At 48.1% G+C, this 20152-nt stretch overlaps 1 protein-coding gene across 1 annotated transcript in view; it reads right to left on the bottom strand.

The window, feature by feature from the left end:
• The window catches only part of PAX5 (paired box 5), a 191577-nt gene that overhangs the window by 37371 nt on the left and 134054 nt on the right, over positions 1-20152 (bottom strand). Inside the window, exon 8 of the mRNA XM_049626509.1 lies at positions 6385-6486. Coding sequence (XP_049482466.1) covers positions 6385-6486 — 102 coding nt within the window. The remainder of the gene's footprint in view (positions 1-6384; positions 6487-20152) is intronic.

The following is a 20152-nucleotide window of genomic DNA, read 5'->3' on the forward strand; positions in this document are numbered from 1 at the left end:
CATCATCATCATCATCATCAACACTTGCATGGCACTTAATATGTACCAGGCAAAAATCCAATAACAGTGTTTACATGCATTACATCATTTAATGCTCACTCTTATTCCCATCACCCCATTTTACAGATGAGGAGGAAACCAGGGCATGAAGAAGTTATGTAACTTGCCCCAAGTCACACAGCTAGTGAGAAACAGGATGGTGATTCAAAACTAGGCAACCTGGGGGTGCCTGGGTGGCTCTAAGCATCTAACTTGGGCTCAGGTCATGATCTCACGGTTCGTGAGTTCGAGCCCCGCATCGGGCTCTGTGCTTCACAGCTCAGAGCCTGGAGCCTGCTTCAGATTCTGTGTCTCCCTCTCTCTCTCTGCCTATCTCCTGCTCGCTCTCACTCTCTCTCTCTCTCAAAAATAAATAAACATTAAAAAACTTAAAAACAAAACAAAACAATGGGCAGTCTGGCTCCAGAGTCCATGCTCTTAACCACGCAGCCTCCCTGCTTCACCATGTGGCTGCCCCAGCATCTTTGGCTACAAATGCTCTGGCAGTGGGTTGAGCTCTCACTGGCAGCACAGCCCAAACCCACCCCCCCCACCCCCGCTTTATATTTCAACTACTATTCCCTGAGTGCTACCACGGGTCAGGCACTCTGCCAGGAACTGGGACACAGCAGTGAACAAAATGACATAGCTTTGGGTACCACACAACCCCTGTAAACTGCACAGACCTGAGGGGAAAGCAGATGAGGAAGGAGTAAACCACTAATTAAATTCCTTCAACTGTGCTTAGTATGACGAATGAAAGGAACACGATGCTTTGTGACAGGAGTGATGGGGTTCCTGGTTTAGATGGTGTGGTAGGCAGAATGATGCCCCCCCCCCCCCCACCAAAGAGGTCTGCATCCTAATCCCTGGAACCTGGGAACATGGAAAGTTAGATACCAAAGGAGGATTGCTAAATAGCTGGCTGAAGATCAGGGGAGTGCCCTGGATTATCCAGGTGGGTCCAATAAAATCCCACGAGTCCTTACAAGTGGAAGAGGGAGGCTGGAGAGAGAAGCAGGAAGACGGCGTCACCATGAAGATTTGGCTCAGCATCGCCAGCTTTGAAGATGGGGCACCGTGGCCACGAGGCAAGGAGTGCAGGTAGCATCTGCACGCTGGAAAAGGCAAGGAAACGATTCTCCCCCAGAGCCTCCTGGAGGAACACAGCCCTGCAGATGCCTTGACTTTTGCCCGTTGAGACCCATTTTGGACTTCTGACCTCCAGAACTGTAAGATGGTGAATGTATACATCATATTCTTTGTGGTACTCATTACACTAGAAACAGGAAAGTCATGTGCATTTGTTACGGGGAAGGCCCCTCGGAGGAGGTGAAATGCCCGGTCCAGTGACAGCGGCAGAGAGGGCTGAGAGGAAGCTGCACCTGCACCTCATCCCCTCGCCCCAGTCCACCAGGCACTATGCCTGCCCACCTCTCACTGTTGTTCCAGACCTCTGCACTGGCCTCGGGTTCCCGTTCCATCCACCCTCCCCTCCTTCCTCATGAAAATAAAAGGCATCAGCGAATTGGGCGATTTCACTGAAAAGCACCTAAGAAACACTGTACGCCTATCCATGGCAAGGAGAGTGCCCAGGACGGGAGGAACCTGCCATGCGCCTTCTAACACCTCCAATCGGCTTCTTGTCTATTGCAGCCCAAGGAAGGCAAACAGGACGTGGTCAGGATTTCTGGGCACTCTGGCCTATAGCTCCAAAACGGGGCCGTACATGGGGGCCATCCCTTACTGGTTCCTCTAAAAACCCATTCCCTTGCTGTTGAGACTCACTGGAACCAAAGGGCAGCGAACACCCTTCTTTCTCACCTGGCCTAGAAAATTTAAGGGTTTCAAATGCCATGTCGATCGATATCTGTTAGGTTGTATAAATATCTCCAGGCAGGAATCAACTAGTTATACCCATCAGGACACTGTGGAATCTTTGGTGCAAAACTTCTGGCATTTGCTAGGACTTGATGAAACTGAACTGTTTCCGTTCTAAGCTGATATGTGCCCTCTTTGCTTTATTCAATGTAGGGGATCAACAAAGGGCGGTACAGATTTTGCAGACCTGCAGAAACTGAATCTCCAAATACCGGAGAATATCAAGAAGCCCCGTTTTGCAGACATGGGGGTACCCTGAAGCCAGAAATGTCAGACGACACTCTGATAGCAGAAGCAGGATTGAAACAGAGTCCAAGCCCACAAGCTGGAATTTACAGAAAAATGCAATGCTGACTTTCTTCAGGGCCACGAGGTCAATTGCCCAAATGTACTCTGGAGGCAGTCCCTCCTCACTGTGTCCTAAAAGCAAACCTTCCACATGAAAGTCTTCCCTTAAAAAGAAGAGGTGGCAGCCAAATTTCCTAAAACCTAGAATGGAAAAAACAATTCAGAAGATTTCTGGTCTCCCTCTGGATTCACTGCTAGGCGAGGCAGGAGGACAGTTCCATAGAGTGAAACAGCCCGTTGCCATGTTACAGCCTCAGACAAAAGCAGGATAAACAATCTCCTTTTTTTTTTTTTAATATTTATTTTGGGAGAGGAGGATTGGAGACAGTCCCAAGCAGGCTCTGAGCTGTCACAGCAGAGCCCAATGAGGGGCTCAAACTCACGAACCATGTGAGCATAAAGAGTCAGATGCTTAACCAATTGAGCCACTCAGTCACCTCTTCTCTCTCTCTCTCTCAATCTCTCTCCAAATGTTAAAAAAAAAAAAAAATCTTCTAAAGCCTTGCTCAGTTTGGAGAAACAAACAGTACCGACATGCCCCTGGGGGCCTATGACATGGCATCAACTTCAGCACTGCCACAATCAAATGAATGCCTCCTAGATTCAGAAGTCCAAGAGATTACGAATTTGAAATCTGGACAAATAAAAAGTTGAAATCCTCAAACAGGTTGTGGTATATTCATGCCCTAATCCCTGGAACCTGTGAATGTTACTTACATGGACAAAAAGGAGGAGTGGGGGGTTCCCTTTGTAAATATGATTAAGGACTTTAAAATGGGAAGAGTACCCTGGGTTACCCAGTTAGGCCCTAAATGCAGTCACGTGTGTCCTTCCAAGGGAGAGGGAGATGTGAAGGTGGAGTGAGGTGGCCACAGGCCAAGGAGCACCAGGGCTCCAAGGAGCACCACATGAATGGATCCTTCCATAAAGCCTCCAGAGGGAGCACAGCCCTGAGCTCCAAGACTGTGGGACCATCCATTTCTATTGTTTTAAGCCAAGGTTTGCTGACTCATCACAGGAACTGATACACGGTTTAGTATTAATTTTCTCTGCCTCCCTCCCTCAGCCACCACACACAAACGGGCCTATTATGTGCCAGGGACTGTGAGGGGTACAGAAGACAAGGCAGAGGGCCTGGGCTTTATGAGCCCACCATCCAGTAGCATAGCTGACAAGGCCACAAATGTGCTGGGCTATGAGGCATAACAAAGCCAAGCATCCAGCATTATCCCCCAGGGGACGGCCACGCTGGAAGGTTTCATGGGGCAGGTGATGTTTCCGCTTGGCTCTGAAGGGTAAAGCTGGATCCCGACAGGTGGAGGCAGGAAGTAGTCTAAACCAAGGTCAAAGAGTGACACTGACTAATAAGTATGTGAGGCATGCTAGGAACCAGTGGGAGGTCAAAGAGAGGACAGGCTGGGAGACTTGACCAGAAAGGCAAGTTGAGGACAGATTGTGTGATGCCTGAATGGCAGGCCTAAGACCTACTCTCCTGTAAGGTGAGCTCTCTTTGTGCCAGCCCTGAGGGCAGTTCAGCAAACACCATGCATGTGAGCCAGCGCCCATGAAGCCACTCAAAAAATGGATTTGGTGGGGTGCATGGGTGGCTCAGTCAGTTAAGCATCCAACTCTTGATTTTGGCTCAGGTCATGATCTCACAGTCGTAAGATTGAGCCTTACATTGGGCTCTATGCTGAGCATGGGACCTGCCTGGGATTCTCTCCCTCTCTCTCTCTCTCTGCTTCTACCCTGCTCCTACATGTGTTCACCCCCTGCCTCTCTCTCTGTCTCTCAAAAAAAAAAAAAAAAAAAAAAGGTTTGGCAGTCATGTTGGAAACAGAGCTCCAAAGGCGTGCCATAGTTTGGACATTGAGGAAAAAGAACTAAGGATCGTGCCCACTGAGCGTGGAGTCCCAGCCCTGACACTGGGTCTGAAAATGAATGAGTGCTGGGGGTGTATGAGAAGAAAAAGCATAAGGAGAAGAAAGGGAGAGAGGAGGAGGCAGACCTGGGGCTTCCTGCCAGAATGTTTGTGTTCCTCCCTCCACATTGTGCACCCTCACTCTGTGCCAGGAAACCACGCCAGCAGGCCAAGCCTCTGATGGTACCTGTCCAGCTGCTGCCAGCAGGTTTGGTTAGACTGTGCCTTTGCTCAGGCCTGTGACTCCTGCTGCTGCTCTTAATAGGTGAGGAACCGCCATCGGTTCCCACGGGGGTCTCTGCCAGGTCCGTGCCCATTTGGATCTTGAGCCTAGTAATTAGGTCTAGAGGAATCACAGGGGCCGGGGGGACAGCTCTGTTTGGATAGACTCAAGAAAGCTCAACTGCTTCTCTGAACTTGGCCTCTTTGGGGTCTGCAGTGGGGAGCCAGTGAGGCCGGCTGGGAGGCTTCAGCCTTACCTGCCAACGTGTCCTCAGGAGAGGGCCTGGGGCGGCTGCCTCCCCGTCTGCCATCAGTGAGAAGCTTGTGTTGATGGAACCAGAGCACACGGAGGAGCACGGGACAGAGGAAGGAGTGCTGAACCGGGGGGCAAAGACCCAGACCCAAACCCTCCCACCTGTAAGCTATTTGGCCCTGGGCAGTTCCCTAACCGCTCTAAGTCTCTGCTTCCCCTTTTGGAAAATGGGGATTCGATTCCTACCCAGCCCACTTCACAGGGCTGGAACAATAAAAGGTTCCTGGGAAAGCATTTTGCCTTTTATAAAGTGCCACGTTAAGTATGAGGGGCCGTTAGCAGAGAGGACTTGGGCTCCATCTCCTGAGAGTGGGGCTGGGCAAGAGTTTGGGTCCCACCGCCTCTGTCCGCCTCATGCACAGCACTTCCCTATGCTCTGAGGGGCTGTGGGCCCCTCCTCACAGCAGAAAGACAGAGGCTTCTCGCAGGTGTGAACCTGGCAGGCCTCCCTGGCACTGGCAAGGCCCAGGGCAAGGGCCCACACAAAGGCCATTTCCCATATGTCTCATATTTAAAAGTCATAAATCAAGCTAACAAACCGTTAAATGAAATATGCTCTGTCCTCCTACCTTGTTAAATACATCTCTGTAGCAACCTGGAAGGCCAAGAGTGAATTCAGAACCCTGGGATTCCTTGGTATCCATGCCAGGACCTGGCTGAGTGGAGAAGCCTGGCCAGGCGCTGATCTGCCCCACCTCCCTTCCCACCCCTAGCCTCACTCATCATCCTACAGGGCTTCACACGCAGATGTGAACATCTGATCTCACATTCAAGTTCTGTCCACATCCCCCACCAGTCCTCGGGCCCAGGGTGCACATGCCCGTGACATGGGCTGGGGAAGAGGCTGGGAGAGGCATGGGGCTATTTGGGCCAGACCACTAGGGTGGGCTAGAAGGAGGGGCTCAGGCACCAGGTAAATGACTCAGAAAAAGAGACTTAAAAGAAGCATCACAACATCCAACCCTGTCCTGATTTTTCCCCTGATTTTTTAAAACATTTTTCAAAAAATGATACTTTGGGTTTCCCTACTATGCTCATGCCCTTTAGTACACAGCCAGCCAGCACCGTGATGATGTGCTGTCCTTCCCCATACCTTTCTACAAGAGAAGGAGACGCAGTGGCCTCCTTGCCAATGTCTTTAAAGAAACTGACACATTGCTGGCCCGAGGGGATAAGGTTTCAGTGGCCACAGGGTATTCAGCTTAGAATCAAGTGACAAACCCATCAGCCAACATCCTGTCTGTGCTGAGCACATGGTCCTCAACCCCAAGGAGTCAGGCTGCTGGGAGCGCCTGGGGATGGGGTCTCCTGGCGTTTGAGTCATTTAAATTGGGTGGGGGAGGATGGAGGAGGATCCCTACTGAGCACTGACTGGGCAACCTTTGGCCAGGTCCTGCACCCTTCTGTTCAGGCTATCTGTGTGGCCAACAAGGGACTGTGTGAGTGACAGTCAAGGCTCCTCTTGCTTCTCCTGAGTTCACCGCTGGCCCCACCGAAGGCCCAGTTGCAGAGAAAGAGGCTGAGAGCGCAGACCTCTGCCTGATTTATTCAGGTCCACTTCTCAGAAGCGCAGAGGTCACCCAGGCTGTTTGGGGGGATGCCCCCCCCACCGAAACCCCATCCGCTGCCTGCTGTGGAGACGCCGACAGTGCAAACTCACCAGGCACCATCCCTGTCAGCGTCGGTGCTGAGTAGCTGCCTTGTCCGGCGGGGGGGACGTGCGGAGGGTACCCGGGGAGGGTCGTGCTCGCCAAGTCACGGCCTGAGGAATCAAAGCAACAAATCACGGGGTGAGTGTCTCCGTGGCCAGCCGCTCATGTCCACAGCTCCTGGGACATCTGCACATTTGTCACGTCTGGGCGCTGAACGCCAGCGTGCGGCACCCCCCCCCCCCCCATCACTCATGCATGCACACACACACATGCACACACGCACACACGCACACACGCACACCCCTCCAGCCACCCTGGCTCCACTCAGCAGGAACCCGGGCCAGCTCTGCTGCTTCCCTGGGAAAATGGAGCTCAGGCCAGCTCACTTTGCAAGAGCTAGAGTAGCACTTGGACTTCTCCCCCTCCACACCTTTGCTTCTGCTGTGCCTCAGCACGAAGCACCCTCTCCTCCAACCGCGGGCAACCCAACACCGCCCACCTTCAAAGCCCATCTCAAACACCTCCCTCCTCCTCCTGCTCCTCCTCAGACCCCTGACTGAATTCCTCCTTCGGCCTCCAGCTAGTCAGTCACTCAACAAAGGTGCAGGAAACGTACTTCCTCACACCAGACACTGTTCCGGGCCCGGGACGTGGAGATTCAGGCCTCGGCTGTTGCAGGCAGACCCTCTGTGCTCCTCTCCCTTTGCAGGCTACCAGCTCCCGGGTGGCAGGGCATTCATGCACCACAGAGGTTGGTGCCTGGTGGGCCCTGAGTAAATGCAGAATGAATGGTGTGCAAATGTGCTGGATTTCACGCGATGCAGAAGAAACCGCAGGCAGCAGAACTCGGCGAGGGAGGTGCCACTGAGGTGCGCCCGCCACTTAGGGAAAAAGAGCCACAGCCCTTTCAGGCATTGCCAGTTACGTGAACGTGACAAGGTGTTCATGCGTAAGGCAGTACCCCGGATCTTGGGCGATCAGACTGTTCTGTGGTTATATGTGTTGGGCCCTGAGGACAAAACCCCACCCTAGTGGGTGGAAGTAGGTTGCTCCTGGAAAGAAGGAGATGCACTGGCCTTAGCCATCCCGGGAAGCAGGTGGGAAATGAGGTAGCCTTGGGACAAGGGAGGGAAAGTGGAGCCTTGACCTCCTCTGAATGTGGATGCTGAAGACTGGGTGGGGGCTCCTGACCATGAAGAGCCAGACCAGGTAGCAGGACCCTCCCCTGGGGCCCAGCAGGATGGTGCAGGCTCTACCACAAGTAGATGGCTCTGAGTTCAGCCCCATTAGCAGGTGGCCCAAGGGGAGGGACCAAAGAATCACTCCCAACACTCCCCAAAGAATCCAAGCCAGCACATGGTATGAGCCGTGAATGTTCCCCAGATAAACCAACAGCCTTTCTAGTGCCAGTCATTCAAAGACTGTCTGGCCAGCAGCCAGAGGCTGCCTCATTTCACAGGGTTCTGCTTACCTTCCAGAACCTTATGGAACACCAGGCATGTGGCTGCCCCTTTCCTCTGCTCGCCACCACCCTGGCTTTGGACTGGGCATCCTAGCTTGTGACAAGCACTGCTCATGTCTCGTTGTATGAGGCATTGTAAGGGGAGCAAATGAACTGCACACATGACTCCCCACAAGAGCTGACATTAAACAGAAAACTGGAATTGGCAGAACTGACCGTTTACAAAGTGATTTAAGGAGGTCCCCCCACCTGCCCTCTTATACCTTCCCATCTCATCCTCCTCAAACCCAGCACCCACAGCCCTCTATGGCAGCTCCTCTCTCTAGAGTGTAAGCTCCAGGGTCAAGTCGCTAAGGTCTTTGTGCGCTAAGGTCGGATGGCATAGGCCTGCAAAAATCTACTGTCTCATTAATCAAACGAGGTTAGAAAGAAATATTTGTTAAGTGAATGAAGGAAGAGGTCCTGTTGGAGCAGCAGAGCTCTCTGGAGCCTAGAACAGTCCCTCCATTTGTGGTCAAGAATCAGTGAAGGGAGGGCCCTTGAAGCTCTTCTTGACCAACCCCTGTTGCCATTCTGCAGATGGAAAAGCTGAGACCCACGGTGGGTGGGGGGCAAATGGCTCAGGTTCCACAGGGAGCAGATGGCAGAGCAGGGACCTCAGCCCACATTTCCTAACATCAACCCAGGACCCTCCTCTACCTTAAGCAACATCGTGGTGGGGGTGGGAAGAGCACTCACACCCAACACAGAGCCCTCTCCACACTGTCACGGAGACTTGGTGACCCGAGGGCTGCTGCAAAGGAAGAGGAGTGACCATAAGTGTCAGACTAGTTGGTACAAGATCAAAATGCCAGGGGCCAGACAGTGAGACATATAGAGAAAGCAGCCATGGCTGGGCTGTTCCGATGGGTGTGGAGCTCTGGTCCCCAGCACCACCCCCAGGCTCATGCCCCCTGCCCCCGATGATGTCAACAAACCATAAACATTTACATTGAAATTATGAATGCCAGTCTCTGGGGGCGCCTGGGTGGCTCAGTCACTTAAGCGTCCGACTTTGACTCAGGTCATGATCTTGCAGTCTGTGGGTTCGAGCCCCACGTCAGGCTCTGTGCTGACAGCTCAGAGCCTGGAGCCTACTTCGGATTCTGTGTGTGTCTCTCTCTCCGCCCCTCCCCCACTTGTGCTCTCTCTCTTAATAGTAAATAAACATTAAAAAAAAATACATACATACATACATACATACATACCAGTCCCTGTTCTCAGTCTCTGAAATCATTAGCTCATTTAACCCTCAGCAACCCTAAAAGGTAAGGTGCTGATACTTCTCCCATTTCACTGGATAATGAGACAGAGAAAGGGCAAGTACTTTGTTCAAGGTTGCACAGTAAGGACCAGGATTTGAAGCCAAGTGGCCCAATGTCAGAGGTCACACATTTAGCCACTCCACTTCACTGCCATACACATACACCTGCTATGCTTCTGACCACGAGTCCAGAGGCTCCAGGTATCTCTCAGCTGGGACACCCAGGCTGAGCCTTGCCTTCGGCACACTGTCACCATTGCTTATTGGCTCTATCATGCAAAAGAAAATTCAGCTACACAGATTTTGTGGATATATGTGTAGGGATAGGAGCCAAGACCACATCAGAGGGAGGCCAAATCTGCCTCTTGAAAGACAGTGGGCGCTGGGGCGCCTGTGTGGCTCAGTCAGTTAAGCGTCTGACTTCGGCTCAGGTCATGATCTCATGGTTCATGAGTTCAAGTCCCACATCAGGCTCTCTGCTGTCAGCACAGAGCCCACTTTGGACCTCCTGTCCCCCCTCTCTCTCTGCACCTCTCCTGCTCATGCTCCTTCTCTCAAAAATAAATAAACATTAAAAAAAAAAAAAAAGAGGGCATTATCCTGACAGGAGGCCTCCTGTGCAGGTAGTGCATGGGGGCCAAGCCTCATGAGGTCCACATCCCACCAGGTTGCCTGAGATTTGGAAAAGAGGGTCCTGGGCTGAGAATGGACTTGCCCAAGGACACTCAGCTGATTTCAGAAAAGGCTGGGACTGGATCACAGCTCTCCTGCCTCCTGCGATTAGGTTCTTTCTTGAACAGAGGCTGTGCCTTTAGTCAGAACCCCAACAGTTTCTGCCACTCTTACACATGCTTTAAAACCTTGATCCCTAAAGCAGAAAATGCAGTGCCTCACCAAAGCACTTAACTCAGGAAGCCAGATAAAAAAGTAATAAAATGAACTGAAGGAAAGAAGGAGGAAGGAATCGATAAAGAAAAAGCAGAAAATAATGAATTAGGAAAGTGAAAAAAGCAGACACAACAATAAATGCAACCAAGAATTGTTATTTGAAAAGACCAATAAGATAGACAAACCCAGGGCAAGATCCAAAAAGGAAGACACAAACATCGAGATAAGGAATGAGAAGATACAACCACAGACGTGGAAGAGATGATATTTAAAAATATTTTTTAAATGCAAAAGATGCTCTACATTAATAAATGTGGAAATCTCAACAAAAAGTATATTTTTCTAGGAAAACATGAATTACCAAAATTAACTCAAGAAGTAGAAAACATTGGGGCGCCTGGGTGGCTCAGTCGGTTAAGCGGCCGACTTCAGCTCAGGTCATGATCTCGCGGTCCGTGAGTTCAAGCCCCGCGTCGGGCTCTGTGCTGACAGCTCAGAGCCTGGAGCCTGTTTCAGATTCTGTGTCTCCCTCTCTCTGACCCTCCCCCATTCATGCTCTGTCTCTCTCTGTCTCAAAAATAAATAAACGTTTAAAAAAAAAAAAAAGAAGTAGAAAACATGAACACCCCAACTGCCTTGGCCGAAACAGAAAAAGTTGTGTTTTTTAATTTATTTTTTAATATAAGATGACTTATTCACTTAGCTTTCAGGCAAGTTTCTTGTTTGTTTTGTTTTGGGGAAGTTCTTTGAAACCTTCAAAGGACACATACTTTTGTTATTAAACTGTTCCAGGATATATAAAACTAAAGGAAATCTTCCCAATTCATTTTCCCAGCTAGCATAATCCTGCTATGAAAACTTAACAAAGGTGTACAAAAATGAAAATTAAAGGGTAATGTCACAATTTATTAATATACATGCAAAAAATCTACTGTCTCGATAATCAAATGAGGTTAGAAAGAATAATATACCATGAACAAATAAGGTTTATTCCAGGTATGCAAGGATGATTCAGTATTAAAGCATTGGTTGGGAAATCATAGTAACACATCAAAAGTTGAAAAACATATGATTATATCAAAGCTGATGGAAAGCTTTTCTTATGTGGAAAAGGCATTGGCTAATAAATTCAATACTAATTCCTTCCGATACCTCTCGGTAAGTATACTTCTTTGATCTGGTATTGATCTTAAATCTTGAGTCAACATCATACTTAATTGGTGAAATACTTGAAACATTCTTTATTAAAATAAAAAAAACATGTCAAGGAAACCTGTTATCACTGAAAACTGTTCTGAAAGTTTTAGCCAGTACAGAAGACAAGATAGAGACACAAGGATAAGCACTGGGAGTAGGGGAAACACCAAAATTTCAGTAGCTGGGTATACCGTGAGCCTGGAAAGTCAGCTCATCTGAACCAGTGAAAAGGTTTGGCAAGGCAGCTGGGTAATGGATGTCTAGAATCGGACACTTAACCGACTGAGCCACCCAGGCGCCCCAGCACCCTCTGTCTTTCAAGAGGCAGATTTGGCCTCTCTCTGATGTGGTCCTGGCTCCTATCCCTACACATACATCATCTTGAATGAATGGTAATCTCACACCAAAATGTAGGGAAAACATAATATGAAACTATTTTAGACCGGGTAAATTTAGTTTTATGAAAAACAGAAAAGAAACCCTTTGAAGTTCTTCCTACTAGAGGCACTGAGTGCTTCTTTGCCCTTTCAGTTTGGGCTCAGTCACGTGCCTCACCTTGGCCAATGACATGTTAGTAGACACTCAGCAAGCAGAAGCTTATTATATGCTTGTGTGGCTGCGTGTGCGCCTGTGCACTTCTGCCATCGCCATGAGAATAGGCTCGGGCTAGCCTACCACAAATAGGAAGGGAACGTGTGGGCAGACCTGGACCCAGTCTACCACTGGAGCCAAGCCCAGCCTTGATCAGCCAACCCCCAGCCAACCTCCAGGTACATGAGCAAGAAGAAACGACTGTTGTTTTAAGCCCTGAACATTGGGGTGGAGTTTGCTAAGCAGCAGTATTGTGGCAATAGTTGATTGATACAAGACTTCGTAAATGTTAACTGTTCTTGTTTTCATCATTATTCTCTGCTTGAGAATACTCTGCCTGGGACTTTCTAAGGACATCTGTCTAAATCTGAGCAGAGGATGGACATCATCTGGTGGGAACCCACAGAGTAAATTTAACCCTCACATTTGCTTTGATGCCCAAGAGGACTCTTCTGGCACTGAGCTGGGCATGTCACCACAAGACCAGTCAACACAAGACAGCTAAGAGGCTACTGCTCTTTAGCTCTAATTCAAGCCTCTAGACTCAATGGAATACCAGAATTAATGCTTCTGAATTCAATATAAAACTTCAAAACACATAGTTATGTCATTTTTTTTTTTTGCCAAGGAAGAAATGGCTTATATCATTTGCAATAGCACTGAATATTATTGACAGCATATAATATATTTGCAAATAATTGATCTGGGTTCTTAACATAACTGTTCTTATTAATGGCACATAAGTACATCCTGGACAATTCATGTGTTGCTTCCTCTTCCCAGACAGAATAATCAAGACTTGGCCTTGTTCACTATTACCAAAGAGTCCATATGGATCTTTCATCAAGACAAAGGATGTTCTCTGAATTAATTTAAAATAACTTGTCTTTTTCAACCCTGAGGGAAGGAACCTACCCCTGTTATATGAACGAGGAAACTGAGGCTCAAAGATGAGTCTGACTGACCTACAGTCACGGAGTAAGGGGTAGAACAGCTCATGACACATGACTTCTAGTTAAATGCTATTTCTGAAGGATTACTCAGAATGTACCCCCTCAAGGAGACAAGCCCTCCTGGAGGTTAAAACAGTCTACAAAGTCTTCATAATTAAAAGTGTGATACCAGCACATGAATAGACAGAAAACCAATGGAACAGAATAGAAAGTCTAGAAATAGACCCAACTATTATATATGGAAATCTAACATATGACAAAGGCAAGGTCTCAAATCACTTGGAAAAATATGGGCTTTTTATTAAGTGGCGTTAGGATGACTGGAGAGCCATTAAAAAAGAAAAAGATAGGGGCGCCTGGGTGGCTCAGTCGATTAAGCGTCCGACTTCAGCTCAGGTCACGATCTCACGGTCCGTGAGTTCGAGCCCCGCGTCGGGCTCTGGGCTGATGGCTCAGAGCCTGGAGCCTGCTTCTGATTCTGTGTCTCCCTCTCTCTCTGCCCTTCCCCCGTTCATGCTCTGTCTCTCTCTGTCTCAAAAATAAATAAACGTTAAAAAAAATTTTTTTTTAAAGAAAAAGATAAAATAGACGGACTCTTCATACTATATACCAGAATAAACTCCATATGATTCTGAGATCTAAATACAAAAACTAAAACCATGCAAATACTAAATGAAAATATCGGTGAATTCCCCTCCTGTTTGTAGGGAGAGGCTTTCTAACCATGACTCAAAACCAGATGCACACACCAGCTACAAAAATTAACTCAAAATGGGTCAAACACCAAAATGTAAGAGCTAAAACCATAGCACTCACAGAAGAAAACAGAGGCATACATCCTTATGGCCGTGGATTAGGCAATCGTTTCTTAGATATGACAAAGACAACAAAATAAAAATTAGCTCCACTGAACTTTATAAAAATTTAAAACTTATGTGCTTCAAAGGACATCATCAAGAAAGTAAAAAGACCCAGAGAATGGGAGAAGAATATTCGCAAGTCCTATATCTGATAAAGGACTTGTTTCTAGAAAATACAAAGCATTCTTACAGCTCAATAATAAAGACAACCCAATTTAAAAATGGGCAAAGGATCTGAATAAAATAAGATATACAAATGGCCAATAAATACACGAAGAGACATTCAACATCATTAGCTATCAACGAAATGCATATCAAAACCACAACGAGACACCACTTCATACTCACTAGGATAGCCATAATCAAAAAGGTTATGACAAGCATTGGCCAAAGATGTGGAAAATTTGAACCATTATACACCTCTGGTGAGAATGTAAAACTGTGCAACCATTTGGAAAAGCCTGGCAGTTCCTCAAAACGTTAAGTGTAGAGTTACCATGTGACCCAGCAATTCCACTCCTAGGTATATACCCACGAGATATAAAAAACTGTGTCTCTACAAAAATGTGTACATGAATGTGCAAAGCTGTATTCTTCATAATAGCCAAAAAGTGGAATCGATAGCTACTATGCCTATGTATCAAGAACCTGTAAGAATTAAAGGGAAAAGGCCAAAAATCCCATGGAACATCGGGCAAAATTCATGAACAGAAAACTCACCAGAATATATATATACCCGTATGTGCATTTACCCTTCCGACATGGAATCCTACTTCTAAGGATCTACCTTACACATACACACACCTTCAGCAATGCACAAATGCATATGCACAGGTTAGTCACTGCAACATTATCTGTAATTACAAAATACCAGAAACTATATCTAAAGGCCCGGACATAGAGAAATGAGTGAATAAACGGTGGTGCATATACACGATGGAGTACTGTGCAACTGTACAAAAGATGAGGTGGACCTGTGCCAGGCACAGCTGAAGCCCAGGAGCGAAACGCTGGCCTCCCCAGGTCAAAGTCCTTATGGAAGTTCAAGTTCAGGTTCTAAATGGCCAATGGAAAGCCTTGGAGGGACAATGGTAGGGAAGAGAGAAGAGTAGATTACTAATCCTGGAGGTGCATGAGATTGGAATGCTCAAAATACAAAGAAGTGAAGGGAAGGTGTGAATTCTCAGGATGCATCTGCATCTGGGGAGAGGGTGAGACTAAGGCAGGCCTGGCCGACACTGTGGAGGAAGTGACCTCCAGAGGGCAGACCCATCCCCAGGGAGGAGATGCTCAAGCCAGCACTGAGGGTGTTGGGCTCGAATGGGCCAGAAAGCCATCTGCCTTTCACACAGGCCCCCCAGGTGCCTCCAGAGCTGCATCTAGACTCCTCATTGGCAGCAGAGGGGGGCGGGGGAGGAAGGGGGTTGGAATTTGGAGTCACACAGGCCTAGGTTCAAATCTTAGCACCACCGGGGCACCTGGGTGGCTCGGACGGTTAAGAATTCAACTTCAGCTCAGGTCATGATCTCACGGTTTGTGGGTTTGAACCCCGCATCAGGCTCTGTGCTCTGGCTCAGAGCCTGGAGCCTGCTTCGGATTCTGTGTGTCTCTCTCTCTCCCTGCCCCTTCCCTGCTCTCTCTCTCTCTCGCTCTCTCTCTCTCTCAGAAATGAATAAACATTAAAAAAATGAATTTAAAAAAAATCTTAGCACCACCAATTACTAGCTGGGTGAACTTTGGCAAGTAACAATACAATCATTCGAACCTCGGTCTTCCTTTTATAATTGGAGAAAGAGAGTATCTATTGGGAGTGAAACAGTGGTCCTTGCTGTGAAAGTCTTAAACATGTCTGCAAATACTTTGCCACCTTTCTCATGGGACAGTGGGGTCTACATCCCCTTGCCTTGAATCTGGGCCACCTTGGTGACTGGTCAACCAAGAGAACAACAGCTTCCCTAGAGGTTCCTAGGAGTCAGGCCCTGGGCACCTGTATGTGCCTTATGTCAGTCAGCACTCACAACGATCCCAGAGGTGGGTGCTGTTATTATCCTCATTTTATAGATGAGGAAACAAAGGCTCCAAACAGTTGATGTGCCCTAAGTTCCCACAGCTGATAGTCATGAAAGCTAACATTTTTGTAGCACTTACTATAAACCAGGCCCTGTTCTAACACTAGGTGGTGTTCTAAACACTGTTCACTGTGCTTTTTAGATCTCAACTCCTTTAATCCTCAAAAATTCTGTAAGATAAATTCTATTATTATGCCCATTTTATGGATGTGGAAATTAAAACAGAGAGATTAGTTACCTGTCCAAGGTCCCACAGCTAGTAAGACATGGAGCCATATCCACGCCTAGGCATTCTGGCACCAGATTCCCTCACATTGCTCCAAAATACGGGGCACTTGTGCTTTTCCTGCCTCCAGACTGGAGGTCCCCGGAAGCAAGAGCTGCTTGAGTCCCTCCTTCCGCTATCCTGGCCCAGCACATAACAGGTGCTCAGAAAATGTCTGGCAAGACGAAATTAGTCAAATGACATTGGTTTTACCATCTGAAAGAAACTTTGGATATCTCACCAACATCTCAGAAAGCCTTTCATCATGAACTCCACAGAATAACCAGGCCTAATGTATCCTTTTTTTTTTTTGCTTGGATACAACTTTTTCTTTTTTATACAGCCCATTTCTAGGTAGGCTCTATGTACACTAATGGGGGGAAATGTGAATCCAATTAACTTCAAATTTAGCTCGTAATGAACTTATCTCATTTTGCTACCAGCTCGGTTCTCATCGTGTGGCAGTAATTAACCACTGGGGGTTGTCACTCCCAGACACATGACACAGAGATCCTCCCAGCCCCTTGCTTCAAACCCTTCCAGAATTCATTACCCTGACAGTATGAAAACCCTTCACTTTGAATACCACAGGGCACCAACCAAACTCCCCCTCTATCTACCTGACTGAGTGAGAGAAGGAAAGCCACTGAGAAGCATGAATTATTGGGGACAAGATGGCCGGTGACAGCAGGATGCTGATAATGACTCGATGGCCAGAGAGGGTCCACCAGCCTTGACAGCCCTGGGCCAGGGTTCCTGCCAGAGGAGAGGGATCTCCACACACAAGCTATGAGGAATATGGTAGAGCTGGTCAAGAAAGGCAAAGTCCCAAACTCGCCGTGCCATTCACTGGGGACTATGAATGCCCAGGAAACCTGCACACTCCAGACAGGGGCAATGGTAATTTGATGTGTGACCACAGGTCAGCTCCACCTCCTCTTGGGGCTCTGGCTAATTTTCAAAAGAAGTTGGAACTCTAGTATTCTCTTCATCTGGAAATCTCCTGCCTTTGTGGATGTTGACATTAATCAAAATACACATCGAGGGCCAAAGAAAACCTGCCCAAGGGTCATGTTTAGCCCTCAGACTGCCACTTTTCAATGCTTACCCAACCTCCAGCCCTCAAGTCCTGTCTGAACCCCCCACCGTCACCATTCCCACCAGCATCACCAGCTGCCAGGCCTTGCAAGGACTTAAGCCCTTCCTGGGTGTCCAGGTAACTGCCAAAGAGGTAACCATCTTGCAGGGTTGAACAGGCCAGAGCACAGAGTAAAAGCATTGTAAAAGTGATTTCTGAGAAACTGGGACATGAGCCCATGGGCTGCCTAAACCCCATGCCATCTGCCTTATTTCTCTGGTGACAGTCCCGACCTCCCAGCCATGCCGGCTTCAAAGACCCCCACCCCCCTGCTCCCTCATGTCCAGTCAGGCCCCAAGCCCCTCCTGACTCTCTATCCCCTCAGTCCCCTCTCCTCCATGGCCCCAACCTGCCCTATTCTTCCCTTTTCCCTGTTTCCTGGCAACCCCAGGCCTCCTGCCTCAGCCCTGCTCTGGACTGCCTGTCAAGGCTCCTCTGCCAGCGCCCCACGTCCAGCCACAGAGCCACTTAGCTCACTCTGAAGGACACTTGGAATCACCAAGGAACTCAGGCAGTGAGGGCTCCGAAGCCAACGCTTCTGATTCTGTCTCAGTTCAAACCATTAAACCAAATCTTGCAGACACTTCTACTTCTCCAACATTTTCCCAGAATACCCTTCCTCAGAGTCACGGAACCGTAAGAAACCTTTTTGTGTATTAAGAAACATTATTTAAAACTCTAAAAAATGGTCATAAAGATGGGAAGTAGAGCCTTTCAATGTCACGGGCACTTTTTAACAGGCACACCCAAGGATCGAACCTCTAAGAGAATATGCCCGTGTTTGACAATTCTTTACTATTTGAACAGAGCTCAGACACGGGAAGTTACATGTGTATGTTTATGTGTAGATTTCTATCGAGTAGAAAAGATAAACCTAAAGGTTTGGGGGTTTTTTGTCCTGTAGGACATTAACCAATTTTGTGTCTAATCTAGCAATTTTATTCCAGCATTTTTTTTTAAATGCTGCCCTTGATAGAAGATATAAACCCCTGATCCTCAAATGCTCTTGAAACCACTTTTTACAGGTTCCCTTGTTAATTTACGAGCTGAATAAAACCTTCACATAGTCATTCTGTATTTGTACATGAGGCATCGTCTTAACTTTTTAACGGAAAAAGTCAACTGCGCCGGAGTGACATGAGCTGAAGATCTTCAAACAACATCAAAGCAGATGACAGTACACAACTGCCACCTAAGGGGAGGGGGAGGGATCAGCCCAACACTGCGGATGCGGGGTACGGGAGGGGGTGCGTCCCGCTCCACACACCCCTGCGTATGAACACGCGGCGCGTTCGCCACCGGGCCTGCTTGCTCCAGCTGGCGTTTGAAATATGTGACAGTTTGAACAGGGCTGCTCTGAAGTCTCCCTTTGTTTGGACCTGCCATGAGTATGGGGTGCGCTGAGCCGGGGAGCGCAGAAGGGGGGTGTTTCACCTGGAGGGGAAAGGCCGTCCCAGGGCTGTAACAGCCCAACCCGGCCGGTAGGAATGGACATGCTGCACATCACAGAGGAGTCACGTCCAGTCATTCTGGCCTCTCCGAATAACAGGCTCACTAGCCATTGGATTAGGTGCTGTTATTTACTTAAAATTTTTTTAATGTTTATTTATTTTTGAGAGAGAGAGACAGAGTGCGAGCAGGGGAGGGGCAGAGAGAGAGGGAGAAGGAGAATCTTAAGCAGGCTCCAGGCTCTGGGCTGTGAGCACAGAGCCGGATGCGGGGCTCAAACTCCCGGACTGCGAGATCATGACCTGAGCTGAAGTTGGCCGATTAACCCACTGAGCCACCCAGGCACCCCAGGTGGTGTTATTTACTAACGCTACATTTCTTTTCCCAAAAATTGCTTCATCCCTACTTTTCACTATTCCCGACTGGCCTTCCTCTAACTGCCCTGGCTGGAGATCTAATCTGGCTTTGTAGAGCAGGGAAGACAAGTTGGAGAATTCACTAGCCAGGGTGCTGCTTACTTTGCAGTCTCAATCCTCCCCATTCCTTCGTTTGAACCAACCCCATCTCCTTCCTGGAATCCCCATGAATTTCCAGACTCCACCACTGTGTTTCAGTTTTGAGAGGGTGTTTGAATAGTATCTGCCTGGGCTTTTTAGAGCAGGCACTGGGGCTCAATCAATATTTCCATGTCGTTTACGACACGATCGGCCCCGAACTAGCAACTGTTGATCCAACGTAATAATCCTATGAAGGTGGGGTTCTAATGAGGCAAGGCTGCCAAACGGCTATGCCGTGCTCGTGGCTCGTGGCCTCCCGGCCAGGATAGGCACGGCTCCAGGGACAAACGGAGGCCAGTATTTACAGCAGGAGGATGGTGAGGGCAACTGCAGGCCAGCTCCTGTCTTCATTTATTCATTTGTCCACGCATTCATTCGTGCGTTATCTGATACCTCCTAAGTTCTAAGCATGTTCCTGAGTGCTCCAGAGGACCCTGGAGAGCATAATAATAGTAATAATAATATCCATAAAATAACTGTACTTTATCATTTATCCAGCTCTTACCATGTGTCGGGCACCATTCAAAGTGCTTGTATGCATTATCTCATTTAAGCATTACAGACACCCTGGGAGATAGAAACCTTTAAAATCCCCAATTGGCAAGTAAGACACCTAGCTGGAAAGAGGTAGGGCTGGATGTAAACTGAGGCCGTCTGATGCTAGAGTCTTGGACCTCTCCCACCCCCTCCCCACACTATTCTGCTTTAAGAGGTGAACTGCAAAATACAAAACACACCTCTCCTTTGACCAGCAATTCTACTTCTGGAACTTTACCGCTGGAAATGCACAGAAAGGTACACCAAGATTTACATGTAGTGGAAGGAAAAGAGATGGGGCGGGGAGTTGGGGAGGGGGGACTACCATAATGGCTGGGTTCGATAAATTATGATGTTTCCCTATGGTGGAATGTTACAGAGTTTTGAAAAATGAGGTAGATCTGAATGTGTGGAAAGAGCTCCAAGACACATGACTGTGTGAATAAAACAAAGTACAGAAGAAATCTGTGTAAAGTATGATTCCACATGCGCTAGTAGAAAACAGAT

Source organism: Panthera uncia, chromosome D4 (assembly GCF_023721935.1).
Source record: "Panthera uncia isolate 11264 chromosome D4, Puncia_PCG_1.0, whole genome shotgun sequence".
Lineage (NCBI taxonomy): Eukaryota > Metazoa > Chordata > Mammalia > Carnivora > Felidae > Panthera > Panthera uncia.